Genomic DNA, 23563 nt, shown 5'->3' with positions numbered 1-23563 from the left:
GTGACGAACTGGCCCGTGAACAGTATAAAGATTTCTTCCGCAGTGTGCATGAGGTGAGCTCACTTTGAACTTGAGAGGTTCCTGGCAGGCTCCTCCAAGAATGTGCTGGACCTGACGTTCCGGTGAGGTGTGGTTCTGACAAGGAGGGCCAGCTGTGCCTCCTTTCCGCAGAGCACAGAGGAAGTGACTCGCGGTTCTCCATTCTACTCAAGCCAAACAGCAATAAATTCTGTTGCACTGTCCAAGCTCAGTGTCAGAAGCTTCATCAATCAGCTTCCCCGGGTCATCCCAGCCAGCCCCAACCATTTTTTTTTCCTAGTTGTGGAGTTAGTATATTCCCTGAGAAATGTAAATTCATCTAAATATTAGCCAATGCAAAGGATGACCAGGAAGGTAGAAGTTTTATGTAACGGGGTCCTGAAAGGCAGTCATGACAAACAGTTGGTTCTTTCTTTAAAGACATGTCACTGAAAATGAACAGGTAGACTTGGGGGTAACTATGGGGGTGAATTTTGGATGCAGGATGGTCAAGTTCTAAAGACCCATGATTAGATCTGAAGAAGGGCGTGGAGACCTTTTAACAACAAATTCATAAGGCCTGTCACACCTCGATAAAGTGGCAGATTTTCTCCAGATAAAAGTCATCACACATGCTCTGCCAATAGGAAGACCATAACTCCAAATATTTTCTATTGAAACTGCCTTAGAAAGCATGGTATACACCAGGGGTCCCCAAACTACGGCCCGCGGGCCACATGTGGCCCCCTGAGGCCATTTATCCCGCCCCCCGCTGCACTTCCGGAAGGGGCACCTCTTTCATTGGTGGTCAGTGAGAGGAGCATAGTTCCCATTGAAATACTGGTCAGTTTGTTGATTTAAATTTACTTGTTCTTTATTTTAAATATTGTATTCCCTTTTTGTTTTTTTACTTTAAAATAAGATATGTGCAGTGTGCATAGGGATTTGTTCATAGTTTTTTTTATGGTCTGGCCCTTCAATGGTCTGAGGGACAGTGAACTGGCCCCCTGTCTAAAAAGTTTGGGGACCCCTGGTATACACACTGTTGTATTTTTTTAAGGCAAGAAATAATAAATGACCTTTCAGAATAGATCTAGTCTAGTGAAATGGAATAGATATAGTTTAGTCATCACAACCTACCATCTGCCTGCCCTGAATTTCCATCTGCCCTGGCCTGGGCTGGTCCTGCGTGTCTTCTTGGCTTAAATTCTCTGTGGGACATTGATGTGGTTTTTAACACCCCCTCCCGCCTCCATCCTGAGGTGGCTGCATGTTGGCCATGGCGACAATCTGGGTTAGAGGTTTGGGTTTCACGAGCTCTTCCAGGAACAAGTGGCCAAGCTCTGCAACACGGGAGCATGAGCATGCTCTTTCTAAACATGCGTTTCAGCCGACTGTTCTACTGCTGATTGTATGTGACCAAGAAGAATTAGAAAAGTGCGAGAAACCTACAATCAATGGGCACCGCTTCCTAGAAGAACCTGGGCAAATAGTTCTTCCCAGTGTTTTCACCTTTTGATTGGCTGGAGCCTGTGTGTAGAGAGGGAGGGGTCCTTGCTTGTCTTACTCATCTCTTCAGTGAATGTTTGGGGAGTACTCTGCCAAGGACTGGGCCAGGTGCTGGGGTAGCCATTGAGGTAGGTGGTTCTTGTTCTTGGAGGGCTTACTGCAGAGTGAGAGAGGGGGACTGAGCAGGTGATGGCCAAACCCGCGGTGCTGGTGCCGAGGACGGGCACATAATTAGATTGGGAGATGGGAGAAAGGGTTGCCTCAGTTGAACTCTGAAGGATGAGCAAGCGGGGTCCTCAGAAAGGACAACCGAGGCTGTAACTGTCTTGCCACCGCGCTCTCCTCGCCCTCCTCTCCCCTCCTTTTCTCTCGCAGGATTTTCTTCCTCTGCAGAAATAACAAGGCTCGGGGAGGGCTGAGGTTTCCAGAAACCAGAGATGAGTTCTCTGCAGCTGGCCTGAGGCAGGAAACTCACATTTTCCTCCTCTCTCCAACCACCCTGCTTCTGTTCTTGCTGGGAGGGAGTTGTCACAAAGGAAACCCCAGAGATTTTCAAGGGAAGAGGAGGTTCCAAGAATTGTGCTCGATCGTTGACAGGTCTGAGCTGAACCGTCTTCCTTCAGAGTCAGTTGGCTGCCTGAGCCCCCGGGGGGGAATCCACCTCCAATTTTTCCATCTCCATAGGGGAGTCTCTGGGACCCACAGCTTTGGGGGGAGGGCTGGGAGGAGAGGAGAAGGTGGAGAGCCTGGGTGCAGCCCCCCAGGCTGGCAGAGTAAGCCAGGCTGGGGTGAGAGTCTGTGAGGTAAATGACAACCGCAGATGTTTGTATAGTGTTTAGTAGAAGTCATGCTTTAGAAATGGTCACTCTTAAATTTTTTTTTTTTAGAGAGGAGAGAGAGAGAGAGGGAGAGAGAGAAACAGAGAAAGAGAAGGGGGAGGAGCTGGAAGCATCAACTCCCATATGTGCCTTGACCAGGCAAGCCCAGGGTTTTGAACTGGCGACCTCAGCATTTCCAGGTCGACGCTTTATCCACTGCGCCACCACAGGTCAGGCCAGAAATGGTCACTCTTTTAAAACTCACTACATCCATATGAGATAGGCACTGTAGCCCTGTCTTACAGATGGGGAAATTGAGGCACAGAGACGTAGACTAACTTGCCCAGAGTGGTATAGCTAGTTAGTAGCTGAGCTGGGATTTGAACCTGGGCCTCCTCTGTTCCTAAAAACACAGCAGGAAGGCTGCAAGAGGTAACGCAGAGCTGGCACTGTTCCTATTTAGTCCTGATGTGCTGGGACATAGATGCATTAAATAGATCCTAGTTTGGGAGGGCATAAGTAAAGTCTTTTGTTATTTTGGCCTGGGTGATTCTGCCTCTGTGTTGGTATCTTTTGTCTGCTCTGGTTAACAAACAGACCTGATTTCAGGGTGTGGGACGAATCGTGAGAGGGAAGTGGCAAATCTGAAACCTTGGGGACCGGCCCGTGTGGTGGTTGGCCTGCAAAGTGTTTAGAAATATAGACATCTCCTCTAAAGTCCGGGCCTCTCTGGGAAGTTCGTGCTGGGCAATGCAGGACCCACTGCCTGGCGCTGGTGCTGGTCGCGGGAGCCGGAGTCCGGCTGCTGGCGGTCGCGGCGTTTGCTGCTGTGTCCACTCTCTGTGCCCACCTGCACCCGTGGGCACGGGAGGTACCCCTGGCTAACGTTCCGGTTGGCCTCAGTTCAAGTTGGGATCGTCCAGTGTATGACCCTGGACGAAACTCTGAGCATTGCTCTCCTCATCTGCAAGACGAGGGTAAGTTCCTGCCCAAGAGGCTGTTGGAGAACTCGAGGTGCTTTGTGCCAACGGGCTCGTGTCTTGTGTGCACCCTGATTAGGAGCTCGGTAAATGCTCTTTGTTGGTTTCCTCCATCTTTTTCATGGTCTCCTCCACTGCCACCCACCGGGGTGCAAAAACCGGGGAGGTGTGGGAGTACTAGCACTTTACCTGAGTCATGGACACCGCCTCTGAGGGGCCCCTAGAATGGACCCCAGGAGGAAAGGGGTGTTTCCTTACCCTACTGCTTGAAACCTGTCCTGTTGCAGAAGCGAGGTGGGTCCCCTTTGGAGGATTTAACAGTCAGCTTGGACAGGTACTGGCCACAGCGTCAGGCACAGGATCTCTGAGATGCCTTGCTGTTCCTGGGTCACCAGGGGGTCCGGCAGGACCCTGCCAAGGGGTCAGGGCGGAGGGTCTGGGTACCTGGGGCAGCCCCTAATTGCCAAATGGCACGGAAACGTCTAACAACCAATAGGCAGTCCCCACGCATGCTGGTAAACTTCAGCCCCATGGCACCTGTCTCCACGCTGCCTCCCGTCCTCAGGGATTTTGCTGCCTGGGTTCTCTCCCTGCCTGCAAGGGAGGGTGCAGTCGTCTGGAGGCGGCTTCTCTGCGCCATGTTCGCCGCTCCCCACTCTCCTGCCACCCTGTCTTCTCTGTGCCTCTCGCCCGGCTGGACTCCATCCAGGTCCAGTAATGCTTCCTTGACCTTCAAGCCCACAGACGTGGGAAGTTGACAAGCCCGTGAGGGGCAAGATGGCAGGTCTGTGTAATAACAGGAAATACTGTCATCTGGGTTGGTGTCTCACCCGGTCAGCCTGGGGTGGGGGGATAGGGGATGAGATAATACAGACCAGTGAGTGGTTCCTTTTTTTTTTTTTCTATTATGGCCCTTTGGCTTCTGTCTGAACTTCATATCCCACTTCCCTTTAGGGTTGGGAGCCACAGAAGTGTTCCCTTCCCATTTGTCTCAGACCTCCATTTCCTTCTCCTCCAAGCTCGATGGCTGCTGCCGCCGCTGGTGGTGGTGGTTAGCAGCAGAACTCTGTTTGCAGACAGAACCTGGCATGGAAGTCCAGTGTGTGAACAGATGGACAGGGAGCTGCCTCAGCCGGGATGTTGCTTCCACCACAATCGCCAAGTCCCTGCAGCCTTTTTCCCCGAGCTCTGCCTCGATCATCTTAATCCACCTTCTATCAGAGTGGTCTGGCCCCTCCTCTGTGGCCCCCTTCATGAGTTTCACCCAAGTTCTTAATGCCAGGCTTATTACCAGTCTGGCGATACTTCAAAGAAGATGCTGAGCAGCAGTGGAGAGGAGTTCCTAGAGGGGCACGGACCTGGATAGTGGCGTCGTGGCCGACACTGGGCGAGCCCTGCTGCATGCTCTAGGAACTGACTGTTCTAAGATGGATGCCTCTACCAGGGGTCTCCAAACTTTTTACACAGGGGCCAGTTCACTGTCCCTCAGACCATTGGAGGGCTGCCAAATACAGTGGTCCTCTCACTGACCACCAATGAAAGAGGTGCCCCTTCCAGAAGTGCAGTGGGGGCTGGATAAATGGCCTCAGGGGGCCGCATTGCGGCCCGCGGGCCGTAGTTTGGGGACGCCTGCTAGCCCTTGCAATAATCCTGTGGAGTAGGTATCTTGTCATCCCCAGATCCTAGCTGGGGATCCAGGCGCAAGGCACTGACCTGTGAAGCAAACCCACATAGGTTATCGCTCATAGCAGCCGCCGAGTGCCAGCAGCTGGGCTTCAGACCCGGGAGCTGCCTGTAGACCCTTGCACCTAGCAGGGGTCCTCTCCGTGGTGGGCTTGTTGCACGCCCTCAGCAGCAACCTCCAAAGGACCCATTTCCTTGTCTTAGGCTTAAATGAGGAAACAAATGTACCTTGTTGACATCGGTGCCTGCTACTTAGTAAGGGCTCTGTAAATGTGTGTGTGTGTGTGTGTGTGTGTGTGTGTGTGTGTGACAGAGAGAGTGACAGATAGGGACAGACAGACAGAAAGGGAGAGAGATGAGAAGCATCAGTTCTTCATTGCGGCTCCTTAGTCTCCTTAGTTGTTCATTGATTGCTTTCTCATATGTGCCTTGACTGGGGGGCTCCAGCCGAGCCAGTGACCATTTGCTCAAGCCAGCAACCTTTGGGCTCAAGCCAGCAACCATGGGGTCATGTCGATGATCCCACGCTCAAGCTGCTACCCTGAGCTCAAGCTGGTGAGGCTGCACTCAAGCCAGCAACCTCAGGGTTTCGAACCTGGGTCCTCCGTGTCCCAGTCCGACGCTCTATTCACTGCACCACTGCCTGTTCAGGCAGGGCTCCGTACATATTAACGGGGGGAAAAATGTCAGACACAATCCAAATCTGTCTGTCTATCTATCTATTGTTGCTCCAATAAGTCATGGCTTTCCCGTTTCTCAGGAAGAAACCCAAAGAAAGAGTAGGAAGGGTAGTAGGGGGCTGCGGACTGCTCAGGCCTCTGTGCCCAGGAGGAGCAGACCTCCGAGAGTCAGGATTTTTCATCTCTTTGCATCTAAGGAACTGCAGACCACAGGCTCTTTTCTCCTGTTTCCCTCCTCTGGCTTGTGCTGTGCAAGCTGAACGGGCTGATGTAGTGAGGGAGGTTACAGGGCGAGTTGCCCCTCCGTGATTTCAGGTCTGTGCATCTTCAGCACCTGGCTACTTCGACTCCTGACTTTTGGAGATTAGGGTGCTCTCCTGAGACAGTGGCTGGACGGGAGGAGATAGATCACCGTCTGTGCTGTTTCATTCTTTCTGTGCGTCTAACACGTCACAGGCTCTCAGGAAAGGGTGATGACTCACTGAGCCAACTCACAGGGTCCCTGTGCTCTCGTTCCTTTGTTGGAGGGAAGCTACTGCAAGTTCCCGCTGAAGGCGGGACCCAAGTCAGAGGGCTGGAAAATCCCTCTTTCTCTCAGTTCAGCTAAGACCAGGGCAGAGTGTTTTCCAGAAGTACCCTTTCCTTGTAAACCAAGCGCGAGCGGAATAAACACAGGGTGTGGAAATAGAAGGTGGATTTTGCAATGTGACTCAGCGGGGGCCGGCCATTCCCAGCTTGGCTGGGGCAGCCCTGCCCTCTCCTCTCCCCTCCTCTCTCTGAGCTCAGTTCTCGGGTTACCAGCCCGAGGGGGCTTCGGGCTGGCAGGTTCTCAGGACTGTGGGAGACTCTGACACCCCCAGGACAGCCTGCCTCCGGATAGCTGGGCCCTTGATGGGAACTCCCTCCCATACTTTCTTCTCGGCTTCACACCATCCAGGCAACCTTTTAATTAACAATAACCTGGTGGCGGTTCTTGTTAATTAAAAAGAAAAAAAAAAGTTTATGGTTTTGAATAGGATTGTGTTCCTAGGGTACAAAATCTGAAATATATAATGAGCTTTATGATGAAGAATCTTTCTTTGCGGTACCCCAGGAACTCAGTTTCCCTTTGCCCCCCTCCCCGAGATGACATGACCACTGCAGTTTGTCGTCGGTTCTTCCAGAGCTGCGTTGTGCTGGGTAAGGAGTATGATGGGAAAGCCGCTCGGGGTACTCGATCCCATGTACAAGGTGCACAGACAACGTGGAATGACGTCGGTGCGCCAGTGCCTCCTCACTTCAGGCAATCAAGTTTGCTTAGGTGATTTGTTGCCCCTCCTCACTGCAAGCAACAGCTCCAACCTTCTCCAGCTGCTTACCTGGGGAGATGGAGAGGAGACCAAACCCGGTGCATTTCTACGTAGTTTTCTTTACATGTATGTGTGTTGTGTATGTTTAAAAACCAAGGTGCCATGTTATTTCAGTTGCCAAGGACCTCCTGGAAAGCACGTCACCTAATTATTAACCGAAGAGCAAGGGAGAGCCGTTTGAGAGATGCATGTGTTGGTAGTGAGTAAATAAAAGATGTGTGTTTTTCTTTCTTTCACAAGGTAGCATATTGTACACAGTGTTCTGCATCTTGCATTTTCCTGTTTTTACTTCATGTTAACTTAGATCTTTTCATAGTGTTACTTAGAGCCCTGCTTCATTTGCTTTGGTTATTTTTACCGTTGCATAGAATTCCATTGTCTGAATGAAGTGAACCATTATTTTTCTGTGAGCACTTCGGTGGTGCACGTGTCTGCTGATCCCTGCGTTTCGCTGCAGTGAAAACTCCGTGCACAGATGCAGTGACCTTGCCTAATTTCATAATGGGCTGGGACAGAAGTAAGACAGGATGCTGTAAGGGGCAGAGGAGCTGGCTGCTTTGTCCACCCAGGCCAAGAGAATGTTGACTTAAATGATCAAATAAAGTCAACTCTCTTCAGATAATTCTGTGTGAGGATACTTAGTGGAGGCGGTTTTGCACCTGGGACTTGACAGAAGAACAAATGTGTGATTCTCGTACCAAACCTGGCTATTGCTCACTGCATCTCCAGTATATAAGGCAGCTTCCCACGCCAGGGTCTGGTCCCTTCTGGGCAAAGGACGAGGATCGACCTTATCTCTGTGCTGGAGGCACCTCTCTGTTCTTCGCTTCATTCTGGTCGGTCACCATCGCGCCGCCCCTGCGCTGGGTGCTCCGAGGTTCAGAGCTCTCTTTGCTAAACCTGTCTCTGGTGGGTCACCATCTCCCCGCCCCTGGGCTGGGTGCTCCCAGTTTCAGAGCTCTCTTTCCTAAGTCTGTCTCTGGTCGGTCACCATCTCGCCGCCCCTGCGCTGGGTGCTCCCAGTTTCAGAGCTCTCTTTGCTAAGCCTGTCTCTGGTGGGTCACCATCGCGCCACCCCTGCGCTGGGTGCTCCGAGGTTCAGAGCTCTCTTTGCTAAACCTGTCTCTGGTGGGTCACCATCTCCCCGCCCCTGGGCTGGGTGCTCCCAGTTTCAGAGCTCTCTTTCCTAAGCCTGTCTCTGGTCGGTCACCATCTCGCCGCCCCTGCGCTGGGTGCTCCCAGTTTCAGAGCTCTCTTTCCTAAGCCTGTCTCTGGTCGGTCACCATCTCACCGCCCCTGCGCTGGGTGCTCCCAGTTTCAGAGCTCTCTTTGCTAAGCCTGTCTCTGGTGGGTCACCATCTCTCCATCCCTGGGCTGAGTGCTCCCTGTTTCAGAGCTCTCTTTGCTAAGCCTGTCTCTGGTGGGTCACCATCTCCCCATCCCTGGGCTGAGTGCTCCCTGTTTCAGAGCTCTCTTTGCTAAGCCTGTCTCTGGTGGGTCACCATCTCCCCATCCCTGGGCTGAGTGCTCCCTGTTTCAGAGCTCTCTTTGCTAAGCCTGTCTCTGGTCGGTCACCATCTCTCCATCCCTGGGCTGGGTGCTCCCAGTTTCAGAGCTCTCTTTCCTAAGCCTGTCTCTGGTCGGTCACCATCTCGCCGCCCCTGCGCTGGGTGCTCCCAGTTTCAGAGCTCTCTTTGCTAAGCCTGTCTCTGGTGGGTCACCATCTCCCGCCCCTGGGCTGGGTGCTCTGAGTTTCAGAGCTCTCTTTGCTAAGCCTGTCTCTGGTGGGTCACCATCTCACTGCCCCTGCGCTGGGTGCTCCGGGTTTCAGAGCTCTCTTTGCTAAGCCTGTCTCTGGTGGGTCACCATCTCACTGCCCCTGCGCTGGGTGCTCTGGGTTTCAGAGCTCTCTTTGCTAAGCCTGTCTCTGGTGGGTCACCATCTCACCGCCCCTGGGCTGGGTGCTCCCACTTTCAGAGCTCTCTTTGCTAAGCCTGTCTCTGGTGGGTCACCATCTCCCCGCCCCTGGGCTGGGTGCTCCCAGTTTCAGAGCTCTCTTTGCTAAGCCTGTCTCTGGTGGGTCACCATCTCCCCATCCCTGGGCTGGGTGCTCCCAGTTTCAGAGCTCTCTTTGCTAAGCCTGTCTCTGGTGGGTCACCATCTCGCCGCCCCTGGGCTGGGTGCTCCCAGTTTCAGAGCTCTCTTTGCTAAGCCTGTCTCTGGTGGGTCACCATCTCGCCGCCCCTGCGCTGGGTGCTCCCAGTTTCAGAGCTCTCTTTGCTAAGCCTGTCTCTGGGCAGTTTGCATCAGGTTCGCTCCGTGGCCTCTGCTCCGTGATCAGCTGTTTCTACCTCCAGCTCTGAGTTCCTGTGACACCGCAGAACTCTGGCCTTGGCCGTGGCTTGCCGCAGCCCCGGCTGTCCCGTGAGGGGCTGTGTGGTCCCCTCACTGTAGGTGAAGCCTTTTCACCCCCCCCCCCCAGGCGGGGAGGAGACCTCTGGGATTTCTCAGTTAGGTAGCCTCACGACAGTCCCAGAAAACCACTGTGGAATGTCCCTGCGCCATAATCACCTGTGTCGTCACGTCCAGCCCCAGTTAACGACGGTTACCCTTCTCTAGCTGCCTCTCCTGCCCTGTTCCAGGAGGGTCTCCGTACTCCTTGACCCTGAAGCCTACCCTGCCGCTGACCTCTTTCTCTTTCCATTTTACCTGAAGCGTCTTCATGAGTAGAGTTTTTTCCCAGCGTGGGTTCCTTGGAACACCAATTCCACTTCATTTGGTTTCAGAATTCTGTGTATCCCTCTGCATTGTGAATACCCAAGACGTACTGGGGAAACTCTGTTCCAAGGAGCCCAGTAATAGGACTCATTTTTCTGCTTTCGGCTTCCTCCCCTCTGGTTTGGAGACTTCCCAATGACCATGAAGACTTGGTCGGGAGGCACTTTCCCTCAGAAGCAGTCTCCCTGCCTCTTCCTGTTTCAGAGCCTCCACCTGGGGCTGCCCGCTGGGTTTCTGTCATCTGAGAGACGCCTCTAGCCTCGAAAAGCCCCCAGGACCCACCTGCTCTTGGCCCAGAGACTGATGAAGGCTCCTCTCTGTCAGACCTGCCCATACCTGGGGAACTCCTGGGCTGTGTGGATGGCGTGGCCTTCCAGGAGCGTGCCTTTCGACTGGATCTGAAAAAATGCAGTATTCGTCACAGACACATTTTCTGTTCTAGGAAAAGGAAGGTATTTTCCTTGCTCAGGACATCTTCGCAGCTGACCAGGGCTCTTTCTGGTACAGAAATTTAGATCAGGGGTGTCTCTTCTTCTGTCTCAATCCTACTGTGTGTCTGTGTTATGCACAGAATGACACCTCACTGTAACATCCTGTTTATCCTACACGTGGGCGTGCATTTTTTTGGTGCGTTAATGCCAGCAGGTGTCAGAAGCGTTTTGCTCTTTAATAACCGTGGCTGGTGGGATGAGTAAATGAAACCATTTGAAGTCATGAGACCCAGGGAGCTTACTGGATCTGGGAGCCAGGTAGTCTTGTCTTTCATACCCCCCACACCTGGTTTGGATCAAATCAGAGAAAAAGCAGTAGGGAGGGCCCTGTGATTTGTCAAAGAGAAGGAGATCTGGTGCCAATACCCCTATTCAATTGTTTTTTTCTTAGCACTTAAGACTCTGAGCTTAGCTTGTGATTGTATTTATTAACATGCTACCTATCTACACCCCTCCCTCGAACAGAAGCTCTGTGAGGACAGAGACCTCACCTGTCGTGTTCACTTCTGTGTGCCTGGTGCTGGATCAACCCCGAGCGTGCGAAGGGCAGCTCGCTAACTTTCTGTTACCTGGACAAATAAATTGTCCTTCCCACTGTGGTCCCCTTTCAAGGATTGCCTCAGGCCCTCAGGGTGGGTGTTAAGACCACCCAAACCATGGCACCAAGTTGAAAGACTCCCATGGATTTGGGGGAGAGACGGGGTGGGGTTATGGGAAAAGATGTTGAATTTGCAGAAGGTCTGGGTTTGAATCTGAACTCTGCCCCTGACTTATTTAGGGAACCTCTCTGAGCCTCAATTTCTTTATCTGTGTAGGAGGGGTAATAACTGTCCCCTTCCTCCATACAGACGTATTTTATAAACTTTGGTTAAAGAATGTATGAAAAATGCATTTTAAAACCAAAAGTCTTCAAATGTGGGGGCTTGCCAAAATTGTGGTCTTTCTCTTCCGTGGTGTTTTGTGTGTGTGTGTGTGTGTGTGTGTGTGTGCTCGCTTCCCGAAGCCAGGTGCCCTGGCCTGCCTCCCCCATCCTCTGAGCATCGCTGGTGGCTGCCTTGGTGAGAACGTTGTCTGTGAACTAAGGAGTGGATCCCCTGTAGGACTCTCATCACCTCAGTTCCCTAGGAACACTGGCAGAGCAGTATTACCAAGGCCAAGGAAAGTGCACCCTTCAGAGGCCTGGCCTCGGTCCCTGTCCTTGGTCGGCACTCCATCCTTGGCGTGTGCTAGTGAACAGGATGGCAGGGGCTGTACCATCGAGGGCTGCTTGACGATGTTTCTCTCTCCCCAGGAGGCTGCTCAAGAGTGAACTGGGATCGTTTATTACAGACTATTTCCAGGTAAGCGGGGTGGGTCTGAGCCTCTGTCGTTATGGTGCATGTGGGAACGTGTACCTGAAGGGATGGTCGATACTGTACATACACCCGGGCATTCATTTGACATCCCAATGACGGGCATCCCGAGTTCCCACTGTGCACCGGGCACTGCAGGGCAGTGGCCGCTGTGGAGCGCAGGCGGGTGTGGTTCCTGTTCTTATGGAGCTTGTAGTCTCGGGCTGTGGTTCTTGGGCTTTTTGGTCTCAGAATTTCTTTGTGCTCTTAAAAATGGTATCTTCTTTGGCTTATTTCTATCTATCTTCACCATAGACATTAAACCTGAGAAATTTTACAGTATGCCTTGATTCACTTAAATACTAAACCAGTTACAGGTTAACATAAACAACATTTTTATGAAAAATAACTTTCTGAATAAATAATAGAAGAGTGATATTGTTTTATATGGTTGCAAATCTCCACTCTGTCTGCCTTCTTAGGAGATAGCTGGGTCCTCATATCTCTTTCCTATTCAATCTACTGTGATATTATATGTCACATTGCTTCTGGAAAACTCCACAGTGCACTCATGGCAGGTGCAGGGTAAATACCAGTCTGGTGGTATTGAGGAAATGGTTTTGACCATGTGAACAAGGTCTGGGGGATTCCCCGAGGGACCCCAAACCACTCTTTGAAAACTGCTTGTCTAGTGACATTCCTACCCACCCCTATGTATGGTATCTAATTGGGTTAATTATATGTGCCCTTTAGTCAAGTTTTTTCTTGTCGGTAAGCCTCTTAGTCTGTTCTGCTAAAGCTAGAATTGTATCAGACAATCTAACATGCCTCTTGCCTAAACACTATTGTTATAGGGCACACGAGTTCAAAGTTCTAGGTTCAATTACAGGACGGTTTCTAATCTACTGACACAGCCACCTTCCTGACTCTACCCAAAGGCACATGGTGGGAGGGTGTGGGGAGGTATTGTGTAACTTCAGAGGATGAGTGGTCTAAGGCAAGCTGCTTTGCCTCGTGTGCCTCAGTTTCCTCATCTGTAAAATGCAAATATAAATATGACCTACCTCATAGGAAACTGTATGGTTTATATGAAATAACACATGTAAAGCACTCAGCAGTTAGTGAATGAGGGGCAACATAGAGGAGTGGCCAAGAGCATGGCCCTCTGACTCAGGCTTGCTAGGTTCAAACCCCGCCATAGTCACCTAACTAGCTGTGTGACCTTGAGCAAGTTGCTTTACCTCTCTGATTTTAGTTTTTTGTTCTATAAAAACAGGAGTCATAGAACCTAACCTTCCAGAGTTGTTGTGAGGACTAAATAAACTATTATTTGTAGAGACCTTAGAACAGGGACTAGCGCAGAGTAAGACAGTACTCAGTATTCATTAAATTTCTATATATTCATATTTGTTATTCTAAAGTATAATCTCCCTCTCTTCATAGGAAAATGACAGAAAAATACATAACACCTTGGTTTCAGGTTGGTGATACTATTCTGTATCCAAGGAGAACCTCATACTTCTAAGACAATATATTGAATTTTTAGGTTTTAAAAAACAGTACAGCATCCTTTTATTTGTTTTTTGTTTGTGTTTTTATGATTAAGGAAGCTTAAACTTTTCTGTGTGCTTTAAACAAATGAAACATGTCAACTGTTTCTCACACACACACACACACACACACACACACACACACAGCCATTCTAAATGTGGATAAAGTAAGATCCTACAGAAGCCTGGAATTCAACTGGGTCAGATGTCTCAGCTGCTCGAAAGAAAACTCCTGCCCTGGGAGAGATGAACATAAAGATTAAGAAAGAGATAATTAGTCACAAATGTGAATCATTTCAGTTGCCCTTGACTCAAAGGTCAGTGTTGTCTTGACTCCCTTCCCTTGCTGCCTCTAATGATTGATTTTTAAATCCAACTACAGAGAAGTGGTTTTCGGATCAGTCCTGGAGCAGCCCGCTGGCCCAGCTGCCTTCCTCGTTGACATTTAAAATAGACAGGGTTTGGTGTGGTTTCAATCAGGTTTTAAATGTCAGTCGTCTTTTGGCATTGGGGGTTAGCCTTAGGGACGGGTGGGGGGGCATTTGGGTGGGGACTTGTTTATCTGAGGACGCCCTGAGGTTTTTGGGGGCGGTGAATGCTGCTTGCAAAGTGTGCCTGACACTTAACAGCTAATAACCACATGCCATTTTCTATTGAGAGCTTAATCAGAGAAACTGCTGGGCGGGCACCGAGTCTCAAGGAGTGTGGGATGGGACCTAGTTTCCACAGTTGTGAGTCTGGGGTTTTCCTTAGCTTGAGGTGCTAGACTGTGGAGAAGGCTATCCTAGACACTGTTTATTTAAATGTAGGCTGTACGTCTCATGTGGGTGCAGAACCTTTTTTTATTTTTTAAACGTGTTCAGTCCTCTTCCTTAGAGAGTACCTAGAAATAGTAGATGATTCTTGGAAGGGGAGGGAGGGACTGCCCACCACAGATATGTGAGACATTTTAGGTGGTACGTGCAATGGCATTAAATAACATTAGCCCATGTGGTTAGAAAGTGTTTCCCTTCCTGATTTTCCCTTAGTGCTTCCGATTGTACAAAGAAGAGGCCTGGTTTGTGCCACTGCCTTACACACTTCTGCAAGCCTGGGTGACTGCCTTTGTTTAAGGAAGAGAGAGCAAGCCTCCAACTTAATGCCTTCAGCTGGGGACACTGTCTAATCAGGATTTTAATAACGCCGTTTCATTTGCATTGAGCTGATCATTGAGTCACATTCTATTTATAGCAAGTGACATTGCTGTTGTTTCTTTTTTAAAACATGAATGCTCTTAAAAAGTGGATCGATTTAAAAAATAAAAAGCTATACAAAGAATAATTATGTAGGTGGCCCCGGCTACGGCGGAATTGTAAAGGTGGTTCAAGAGAGAGAGACTCAGGTTCAGAAAGCCCCGTGCTAGGCGCTGCTTGAAAATGGGCCGGTTCCGAAGCCGTGCAAAGCGGAGCTGTCCCCATGAGCAGGGAAACCAGGAGGGGAGGCTTGCAGAGGCCAGCTCAAACTCGACCCGCAGGTGTAGTTTCAAGAAGAAAAGTCAGATGGGCTCGAAATAGTACGTGCCTCCAGCGAGAAGGAGGGAAGAAGGTCTGGGGACGAGGGAGGAGCACAAACCAGGGGTGGACAGATAAGACCCCAAAGCCGTGGGTGTGATTGTTGGAGAAAGTCACGAATGGACCGCTTGGCACTGGGCTTCTCAGTGTGGAAGAGAATCAGATGGTCGCCTCCCGGCCCTCTGTATTCGGCGGGGAGGTTCAGCTCCTCCCAGACCCCCAACCCGATATGACCCTCCTCTTGTCAAGTCATCTCTGTGGCTCTGCTTTTGAAGGTGAGCACGTTCATGGTGCGGCTTTAAAGAAAGACTCCCAGAAAGAGTATCTTCCGCGGACAGTTATGAACACGCGCTGAGGTGAGGGCAGGGAGAGAGCGTGTGGAACACAGTGCTTATCTCCGGTCTGCACACAGAGGGGACAGGCCCTTGGATCCACAGCAGCACAGAGAGGATTCCGCAAGACACCGGCCGGCCGGAAGAATCGTTGACATTTCCAGTATTGACTTTTCTTCTTCCTCGGTCTGTTTTGAATTGTGCCTGGAAGGAAAATCGGGGTTTCTAAAAGGAATTCTATATCCTAGCGACAGCTCCCAGGGATAATTGGTTCCTTATAACTTTGGAAACTGATGACATGAAATGCTGTGCATTTTTGTCCACTGAATTAGAAACCTTGGTGGTTCGGGCCATGCGGATGGGAGGGTTTGCTCTTTCTGTCTTTTCTGAATCTGCTGGCTGCATTGTGTTTGTTAAAAGCTTTTCCCTGAGCCCAGAAAGTTTTAATTTCTTTTGGTTGGAACTAGTTTTGCTTGATACAGAAATTCAGTCTATAGTCAATGGCTCTGAACAACATAGTACTTAGGAAAAGGGAAAATTAGTCACCACAATTGCCAGTAGGTCATGGGCCTGGTAGTGTTTGATATAAATATTTCCATTTGCTGCTCATATCTGCAAGAGTTCCAGCAGGCCAGTTTCCTCTGAGCTCATTATCACAGAGAAGACTCATTATGCTCGTGGTCCGTGGTAGGAAGCCAGAGAAGGAGACGCAGTGTCCTGGTCGCCGTGGAGCTTGAAACTGAAGGCAGTCCAGAGATAGGGATGCGTCCGTACAGTAACATACAGCGTAGTGTGACCCGAGGACCTGAATGGATGGTGATGGCCTAGAAACAGGCCCAAGGTGAATATAATTTGTAGGGACCAAGATGAGACTTGGAAGAATCCACAGGAAGTTGGGTAGAGAGAGGATAAACAATGGGGTTTTTTTTTTTGTGCTTTTCAAACCCACCTTGAATGGGGGAGTGGGGAGTTTCAGCTCTTCTTTGATCAACCTGGGATGCTTTCTAAAATGAATGGAATTCCCAAAGTGGAGAAAGAGATAATTAAGTGAATAGAAGGTAGTAAGGGCTAATTCACATAGACACTGCTTTGAAGGTAGAATTGGGGTCGGCATAGAAAAGAGCTTTGGACAGGAGGAGCTGGGCTCCATTGCGAGGACCAGAAAGGGAGAGGATGATGACTTTAGGTGAGAAGGTCACTGGAGGTTGCATTTTGGATTTGGCCAGTGCTTGGAAGAGAGGCACTGTGGAGTTTGTAGGCATTGGGCTGGCCTAGAATCTTCGCGTGGCCACTGTGAGGGAAGAGAATGGGGTGGTGTCGGGCTGAGGGCTGCTAAAAGGACCCCTGGATGTTTCAGGGTACTGTCTGGGGGGCTGCCCGCCAGCCAGTGGTTACCTTTCAGCAGCTGCAGTCTATTTAATCTCCCTGGCGATGACTTGAATTTTATGCAGCTACTTGAATGTTTTTATTATCCTCTTCTCAAATTTTATGAAGATAAATGGAAAAATGAATCTTGCAATTGATAACCAGAAGGCTTAATATAATTGAGATAAAGATGAAAATCAATGGGCACGCTGAAATGGCAAATCTTTTGCCTCGTTGGACTTCGGTTATTGCACATTCAATTGTTAAAGATGGAACATGTAGGGACAAAATGCCAAAAATCCATCACCCGGAGATGAGATTCAAATATGAGTTTAATTAGGGATTTTATAATCCTTTTAGCTTGATGGGAACAGAACGCCTCCTTATATCCTGCAAGCGTCTTGTTCCACGTGAACACGTTTTCAGGAACCCGTTAATCGTGAAATCAGGTGCCTTCCTACAGACTGGGCAAGGAGTCCAGGAACTGGCTTTCGGGCACTTGGGGCAGGGGAGAGTGGTGGGGTGGGAGGCAGGGATGGGCACTGGAAACACGTTGTTCTAGTAAGTGGGGAACGTGCAGCAATTCACTGGCCATGAGAAGTAAAGACCGAGTTGGAAGGGATGACATTGACCTGACACTGGTTAGACAGGGCAGCTTCCCCTGAGGCTGTTTAAGAGCTACAAGGAGGATGAAAATAATGCTAATAGTAACACACGTTCAAGATTCACGTGCCAGGCATTGTTCTCAGCCAGTGGCTCTCACAGTGTGGTCCCCGGACCGCTATCTTTAGCATCACCTGGGAACTTGTTGGAAAATCGAGTTTTCAGGCTGTACCTCAGACTAACTGACTCAGAAGCTGTGGGGCTGGGGCCCGGCCATCTGCTTTTAGGAAGTCTACCATGGTGCCGAGGCAGACTCAAGTCTGAGGGCTGCTGCAAGCGTCCTTCCTGTGCTAAGTCGTTTATTCCTCCTGACGGCCTAGGGGGAGGATTTTCTTATTACCGGTTTGCAGATACTGCAACTGAAACTTAGAGAAGGGACGTTATCCAAGATCATACAGCTGGTAGAAGGTGGAGCAAAGACCAAACCCAGGCCATCTGGCCACAGATGAAAAGAATTTAGATTATACTTTAAACATTAGAATTTTAGCCCTTAAGACATCCCCTAAAAAAACTCCAGAGAAGAGAAATTTTAGTCTGTTTTGTTTTTTATCGGGGGGGGGGGGGGTTATCCAGCAAAACAGACGTGGATGGTTTTCCTGCTTCCTTGTAAAATAACTTTTTTAAAAGCCCCCATTCGCCTTTGAATAACCACTGACGTGGTGCTGAGAGAAGAATTAGCATTTGTACCCCATTTTCAATCTTCTTCATGCTCCATCCGGGGATTTCTCTCTGGTCTCAACACACCTACACACACACCTTAACTGGTGTATTAGGGACTCTCTGGGCCTGGCAGTGAGTTGTGTTTGTAAGACTTTTTGTGGCTTATCTAGGGAGCCATCCAAGTTCACAGGAAATGTAGGCATCCTTAGAGATGATGGCTGCACCTTCAAAGTCACAGCGGGAAGAAACATGGAGGCGGCCCGTGATTTCCGTTCACTGGCTCAGTGTCCACGACAGGAACCTTGGTAGACGCTGATGTCCCTGAAGGCAAATGCCCGGAGTGGAATTGTTGGTTAACACAAGTTCTCAGTAGGTTGGGTGACATACTGCTAGATCCCTCTGGGCTAGGACAGAATGTCTTATTTGGGAATAGAATTCACCTATAAGTCATGTATTAGGTGAATGGTGGAGAGGAAGGCCCCAGAAGATACGTTTTTGAGAGATGGAAATTGGGAAGCTGGCAGCAGCAGCAGCAACGACCCAGCTGATTAGAATCTTTGTGGTGGAACCCGGTTAGATGGCTGGAGATTGCCGAGCCAACTGCCCTCAGTATCTGTGAGCCTGAACTGGTTCTCTTCTGCTTTCCCCTGTGGGCAAGGACCTTCGACGCTTCTGCAGTCAACAGGGCAGGAGAATGTGATGGCTAAATGCACTAGCCCTTCTGCCAGGTAGGTCTGGGTTCCAATCCTGGCTAGAATACTTAGTGGCTGTGTGACTGCAGGCAAGTGATTTAAGCTCTCTGAACCTCAGTTTTCTTAGCAGGAATCTAGGTGTAATCCTGGCACCCACTTCAAAAGGTTGGTGTATTTACTGGATGAGCTGACGTATGCACAGTGCTTGGTACATTATGAGCAGCCAGCAAATGATAGCCACTTGTACCATAATATTGTCTGTTGTCGTTGCTGAAGTAAACCAGAGGAATATATTGGGGAAATAACCATGGGCTTTGGATTCAGAGCCACCAGGGTGCAGACTGTGGTCTCACATGAGCTAGTTGCTTCTGTGAGTCTCGGTTTCTTCATCTGTAAAGAGGGGATAGGATTGTGGCAAAGGTAAGAGAGATGCACGAATAGGGTACCCTACGGACTACAGTGGCTGACAAAGAGTAGAAGCCAATAAATAACTGTCATTCTCCCTGTTGTCATTATCATCACCACCTAAGCCTGAGAAGGGACGGGTGGCTAGCAGCCTTAGGCTTTGCAGAATGTCTCCTGTGTGGAAAGTTCTTTCTTCTGGGAAGATGGGGGTAGCATCACTCTCCCTGCCCCCCAGCCTTGTTGGTTCCCCGTTTTTCCGAGTCCCTGTGGCTGGTTTGCAGAGGTGCCTGCTTGACCAGAGGCCCACTGTTGACCAGCGCCCGCACTGCACCCCCTCCCTCTCGCTGTGCCCCCCGCCTCCTCCCGTCAACCCTCTGATTACGCAGGAGGAGCTGGGTCTTTCCAGCTCACTGAAGACTGGATGGTTTTGCATGCCTTTCCCCAGACATCTTTGTTGTTCTGCACTCTCCCTAACTGAACCTCATCTTTTTGTTGGCAGCCCATTTTTCGACGCCTTAGAAAAAAATAGATATGTCAGCTGTTTTTCATTTCCGGGCTTGTCTGCCACTTCATTAAAGTGCTGTGTATTTCATGTCTAAGTTCATTTATGAGGTGGGGGGGGGGTGCATTAAGTAACAATGGGCCCAGTTCCAAGTCCCAAATCATTTCCTAGGTGGCTGCTACTTAACCTAACTGTTTTTGTGGCTTGAAGCCTTCGGGCTGGGGCGGTGGTGGGGTTGGTGCCGTTGGGCAGGGAGTGGGATAAGAGAGAACTGGTTCTTCTCCAGCTCCGTTAGTATCCAGCCCCATCTCTGCTGCCCCGCAGTGGATGTTAGTTACCCAGCGCCTTCCAGAATCAGACGTTTGTTGGGCTTGGAACACAGGGAGGTGAAGTCTGAGGAGAACAGATGCTTATTAGAAAGACAAGCAAGGCAAGCATGCTGCCTGCGTCAAGGCTGGTTTTATTTTCTTTTTTCTTTCTTTCTTTTTTTTTTTTAAGTCTCAGCCGCCTTAAGCCCCCTAGCTGTCCAGTTGGCATGACCTTAGGTGAAGTGACCAGCGGGCAGGCTTCATAATTTGCAGGGCACAGTGCAAAATGAAAATGTAGCCACTTCTCATGGCTCTGTGAATGGGTGACCTCCCCTCCAAGAGATTGTCACCTCTGCACTCTGGGTTACATAGATCAGGGGGTCAAGAGGCCCCTGCTGAGTCACCAGCACATGTGTCCGGGTGCTGCCTGCCCAGGTTGGGAAAGGCTACAAGAACCCCAAACCTCCCCGCACCAGTGCCTGGGTCCTTACATGACTCCTGTCACCACCTTGCTGATAGGATGACAGTGACGGACTGGGTGGGGGAGACCCCGCCGGGCCAGGCTTCAGGAGGTGAGGAGCATGAGTGAGCTGAGGCCCCAATCACTGTGCATGCTTCATTGCCCATCAGACTTCACCCCTAAACACAGACTCAAAGGTAAAAATATTAGAGAAGTAGATGGCAACAGTAGAACATTGAACTCCAAGCACAGGACCCTTAGGAATGCAAGACATGTTGGGGCAGAGGGCCTGGTGATTTCAGATTCCCAGGACAGAAGATTATTGGCTCAGTTTGAGACCAGGTGGGGGAACAGGCAAGAACCAAGCCACTCCACTAAGAGGGACGATGCAGGTGTAGACAAGGCTTTGAGCATGCACAACGGGGCAGGGCTCCACTGGGTAGGCGACAGATCTGTGGGCTAGGCTGATCCGAAAGATCCTTCTGAAATAGTACGTGCTCCATCTAAGAGATGAAAACCCTACCGTTAGCCTCAGTTTATTCTACTGTAAAACAACAGAATCCACAAACTTCAAGGAGTCTAAGCATTTTCAAGATGCTTTTGGAAGGTGCTTCAGATCCCTGGAAAATGGGCCCATCCAAATATCATCAAAACCATGTGTGACCGTGTGATCTGACCACAGGACTAGGGATAGGAGAGAGCACTAGATGATCTTCAAGGGTGCTTTTAACCCCAAGTTTTGTTGCTCTTATTTTGGTCCAAGCTGCAGAATTTCCATGCTGTTTATAAAAAGAATTTTTGTTTTTGAGAGAGTAAAAGAGAGAGAGAGAGAGAGAGAGAGAGAAACATCAACTCACCCCACTTAGTTGTGCCATTCATTTTCTCTCATATGTGCCCTGACCAGGGCTCGAACCAGTGACCTTGGGTTTGAGCCAGTGACCCCAGGATCCAGCCAGCAACCTCTGTGCTCCAAGGCTAAGCTCTATCCATTTTGCCACCAGCCAGGGTGAGAGTTTTTAAAAGAGTTTTTTTTTTTTCATTTCTCTGCAATACACAAATACTTTCTTTTGCCTGACCAGGTGGTGGTGCAGTGGATAGAGCGTCGGACTAGGATGCGGAAGACCCAGGTTCGAGACCCCGAGGTCGCCAGCTTGAGTGTGGGCTCATCTGGTTTGAGCAAAGCTCACCAGCTTGGACCCAAGGTCGCTGGCTCGAGCAAGGGGTTACTCGGTCTGCTGAAGGCCCACGGTCAAGGCACATATGAGAGAGCAATCAATGAACAACTAAGATGTCGCAACGAAAAACTAAAGATTGATGCTTATCATCTCTCTCCATTTCTGTCTGTCTGTCCCTATCTAGCCCTCTCTCTGACTCTCTCTCTGTCTCTGTAAAAAAAACCCACAACAAAACCAAAAAAAACCCCTTCTTTTTCTTGAAAAAAAAAATTGTTTTTTCTCTAATATCTTCTTGAAGAAAGAAGACCTGGAAAGAAAGGAGGGAGAACCTATACCACCGAGTCTTGATTTTGATACTCTGTTTGGTGCTGTGTTTTCTTGCGTTCTGACCCAGAAGCTGCTGGGATTCATTTGCTTGGCTGGGGGGTCAGAGAACACAGTTAGGGTTTTACCTCAATTACCTGTCTATCCCATAAGTCTTTGCAAACACATTCTTTGTAAATCACTCTGGTTTAGGGTTTCGTCTATCATCTTGCAAGTAATTGGTGACCAATTTTTAAAATTAGGCCATATCTTGTGAATTGTAGTAGGACCTGTGACATTTGATTTATGTATGTTAGTCATAAATGTGATAGTACATTTGACAAAACATTTTAATGTATTTGATGTTGGCCTATTTATTACAGACGCTCTTTACTTCCCACTTCTTTTGTGAAGACAGTTGGGCTAAGAGAGCAACTATTGTCATCACTATCCACCACTAATTACTAAGGACACAAAATATTCTATGTGTGTGTAAAATGGTTAATTTAAAAAAAAAAACACATTATGATATTACTGGTGTGATGCCATTTTACAGATGAGGAACTCAGACTCAGGGAAATTAAATCTGAGATCACACAGCTAAAATGTGTCCAAACTGGGACTTGAACCCTTGTCTGATACATAGTTCTTTTCACTCTGCCATTCATGCACTCATCATCACTGTAGTAGGGCTTTAGGGTTTTATAAAGGAGAATACCAAGAAATGCATTAAGCCTGACCAGGTCATAGCGCAGTGGATAGAGTGTTGGACTGGGGTGTGGAGGACCCAGGTTCGAGACCCCAAGGTTGCCAGCTTGAGTGCGGGCTCATCTGGTTTGAGCAAAAGTCACCAGCTTAGACCCAAAGTCGCTAGCTTGAGCAGGGGGTTACTCAGTCTTCTGTAGCCCCACGGTCAAGGCATATATGAGAAAGCAATCAATAACAACTAAGGTGTCACAACAAAAAACTAATGATTGATGCTTCTCATCTCTCTTCATTCTTGTCTGTCTGTCCCTAGCTATCCCTCTCTCTGACTTTCTGTCTCTATAAATAAAAAAAAAGAAATGCATTAAGTTATATTGGATACATGTCACCTTGCCCCCCTCCCCATCCCATAAGGATAGACCTTTGATAATCTAGTAATGTGAGCTGAGTGGGGAGACACCAGCCCTCTCTTCTTCTCTGAGCTTCTGTGGCTTGCAGAGTGGTTGCTCCAAATCTTATGGGAGCAGCTCTAGCTGTTGGAGGGAAGGGAGAGGTCTGGGTGGGAAGCTTTGCTGGAAAGCAGCAAAGCAGAGAGGAAAGCACAGAGCTTCTGGAGCCAGGAATCTTCCGGGGGCAAGTCCTACTGTGAGCACCAAAAACATAAGGGTGATGGCATCAACCTGATAGGATTATTGGGAGGGTTGAAATAAAATGAGATGAGGATATGAACCTTTAACTATTTAGTGTAACTATTGTGGTTCAGTTTAACTATTGTTCATTGTAATTGCAGAAGGAGTAAATTCTTCTCTTTCCACCGCTTTCCCATGCGCACACTCCTTGATGGACACACCCTCACTTTTGCTAAGGTTTTGCATGCAGTCTCTTTCATGCCAGTATGAAAAACCCTAAATTTATCTTTTAAAAAAATTTATTATTGTTGTATAATTTTCCATTGCCTCAATGTTCCCTTTTCTGGGTTTAGATTAAGGGCATGGAGGACATTGGTTGTCAATGTCCTTCCATAGAATTCAGCCAAGCTTGCGGCATGCCCCCTCCATGGTCGGAGGGATGGGATGAAGGCTGGGTTTGGCTCTTGTCTTCCTCTTTTGCTGTGGGATGTCTCACCATCTTCTCCTGAAGCCTTGGCCTTCCAAGGGGACACAGGCTTCTTAAACTTGGAGGACTGATGAGCTCACACATGCCCAGAACACTGTGCCCTCGCCCATTGGAAGCGGAAGAAGGTTGTCATGCTGCAA

The 23563-nt window shown here is 49.3% G+C and overlaps 1 protein-coding gene across 10 annotated transcripts in view; it reads left to right on the top strand.

The window, feature by feature from the left end:
* The window catches only part of PRR5L (proline rich 5 like), a 126978-nt gene that overhangs the window by 84435 nt on the left and 18980 nt on the right, over positions 1-23563 (top strand). For all 10 annotated transcript variants that reach the window (XM_066363260.1, XM_066363240.1, XM_066363251.1 and 7 more), the window contains exon 4: positions 11598-11646. In XM_066363260.1, the coding sequence (XP_066219357.1) occupies positions 11598-11646 (49 nt within the window). The remainder of the gene's footprint in view (positions 1-11597; positions 11647-23563) is intronic.

This window comes from Saccopteryx leptura, chromosome 1, assembly GCF_036850995.1.
Source record: "Saccopteryx leptura isolate mSacLep1 chromosome 1, mSacLep1_pri_phased_curated, whole genome shotgun sequence".
NCBI classification, from domain to species: Eukaryota; Metazoa; Chordata; class Mammalia; order Chiroptera; family Emballonuridae; genus Saccopteryx; species Saccopteryx leptura.
This window is presented reverse-complemented; position numbering and strand designations above follow the sequence as displayed.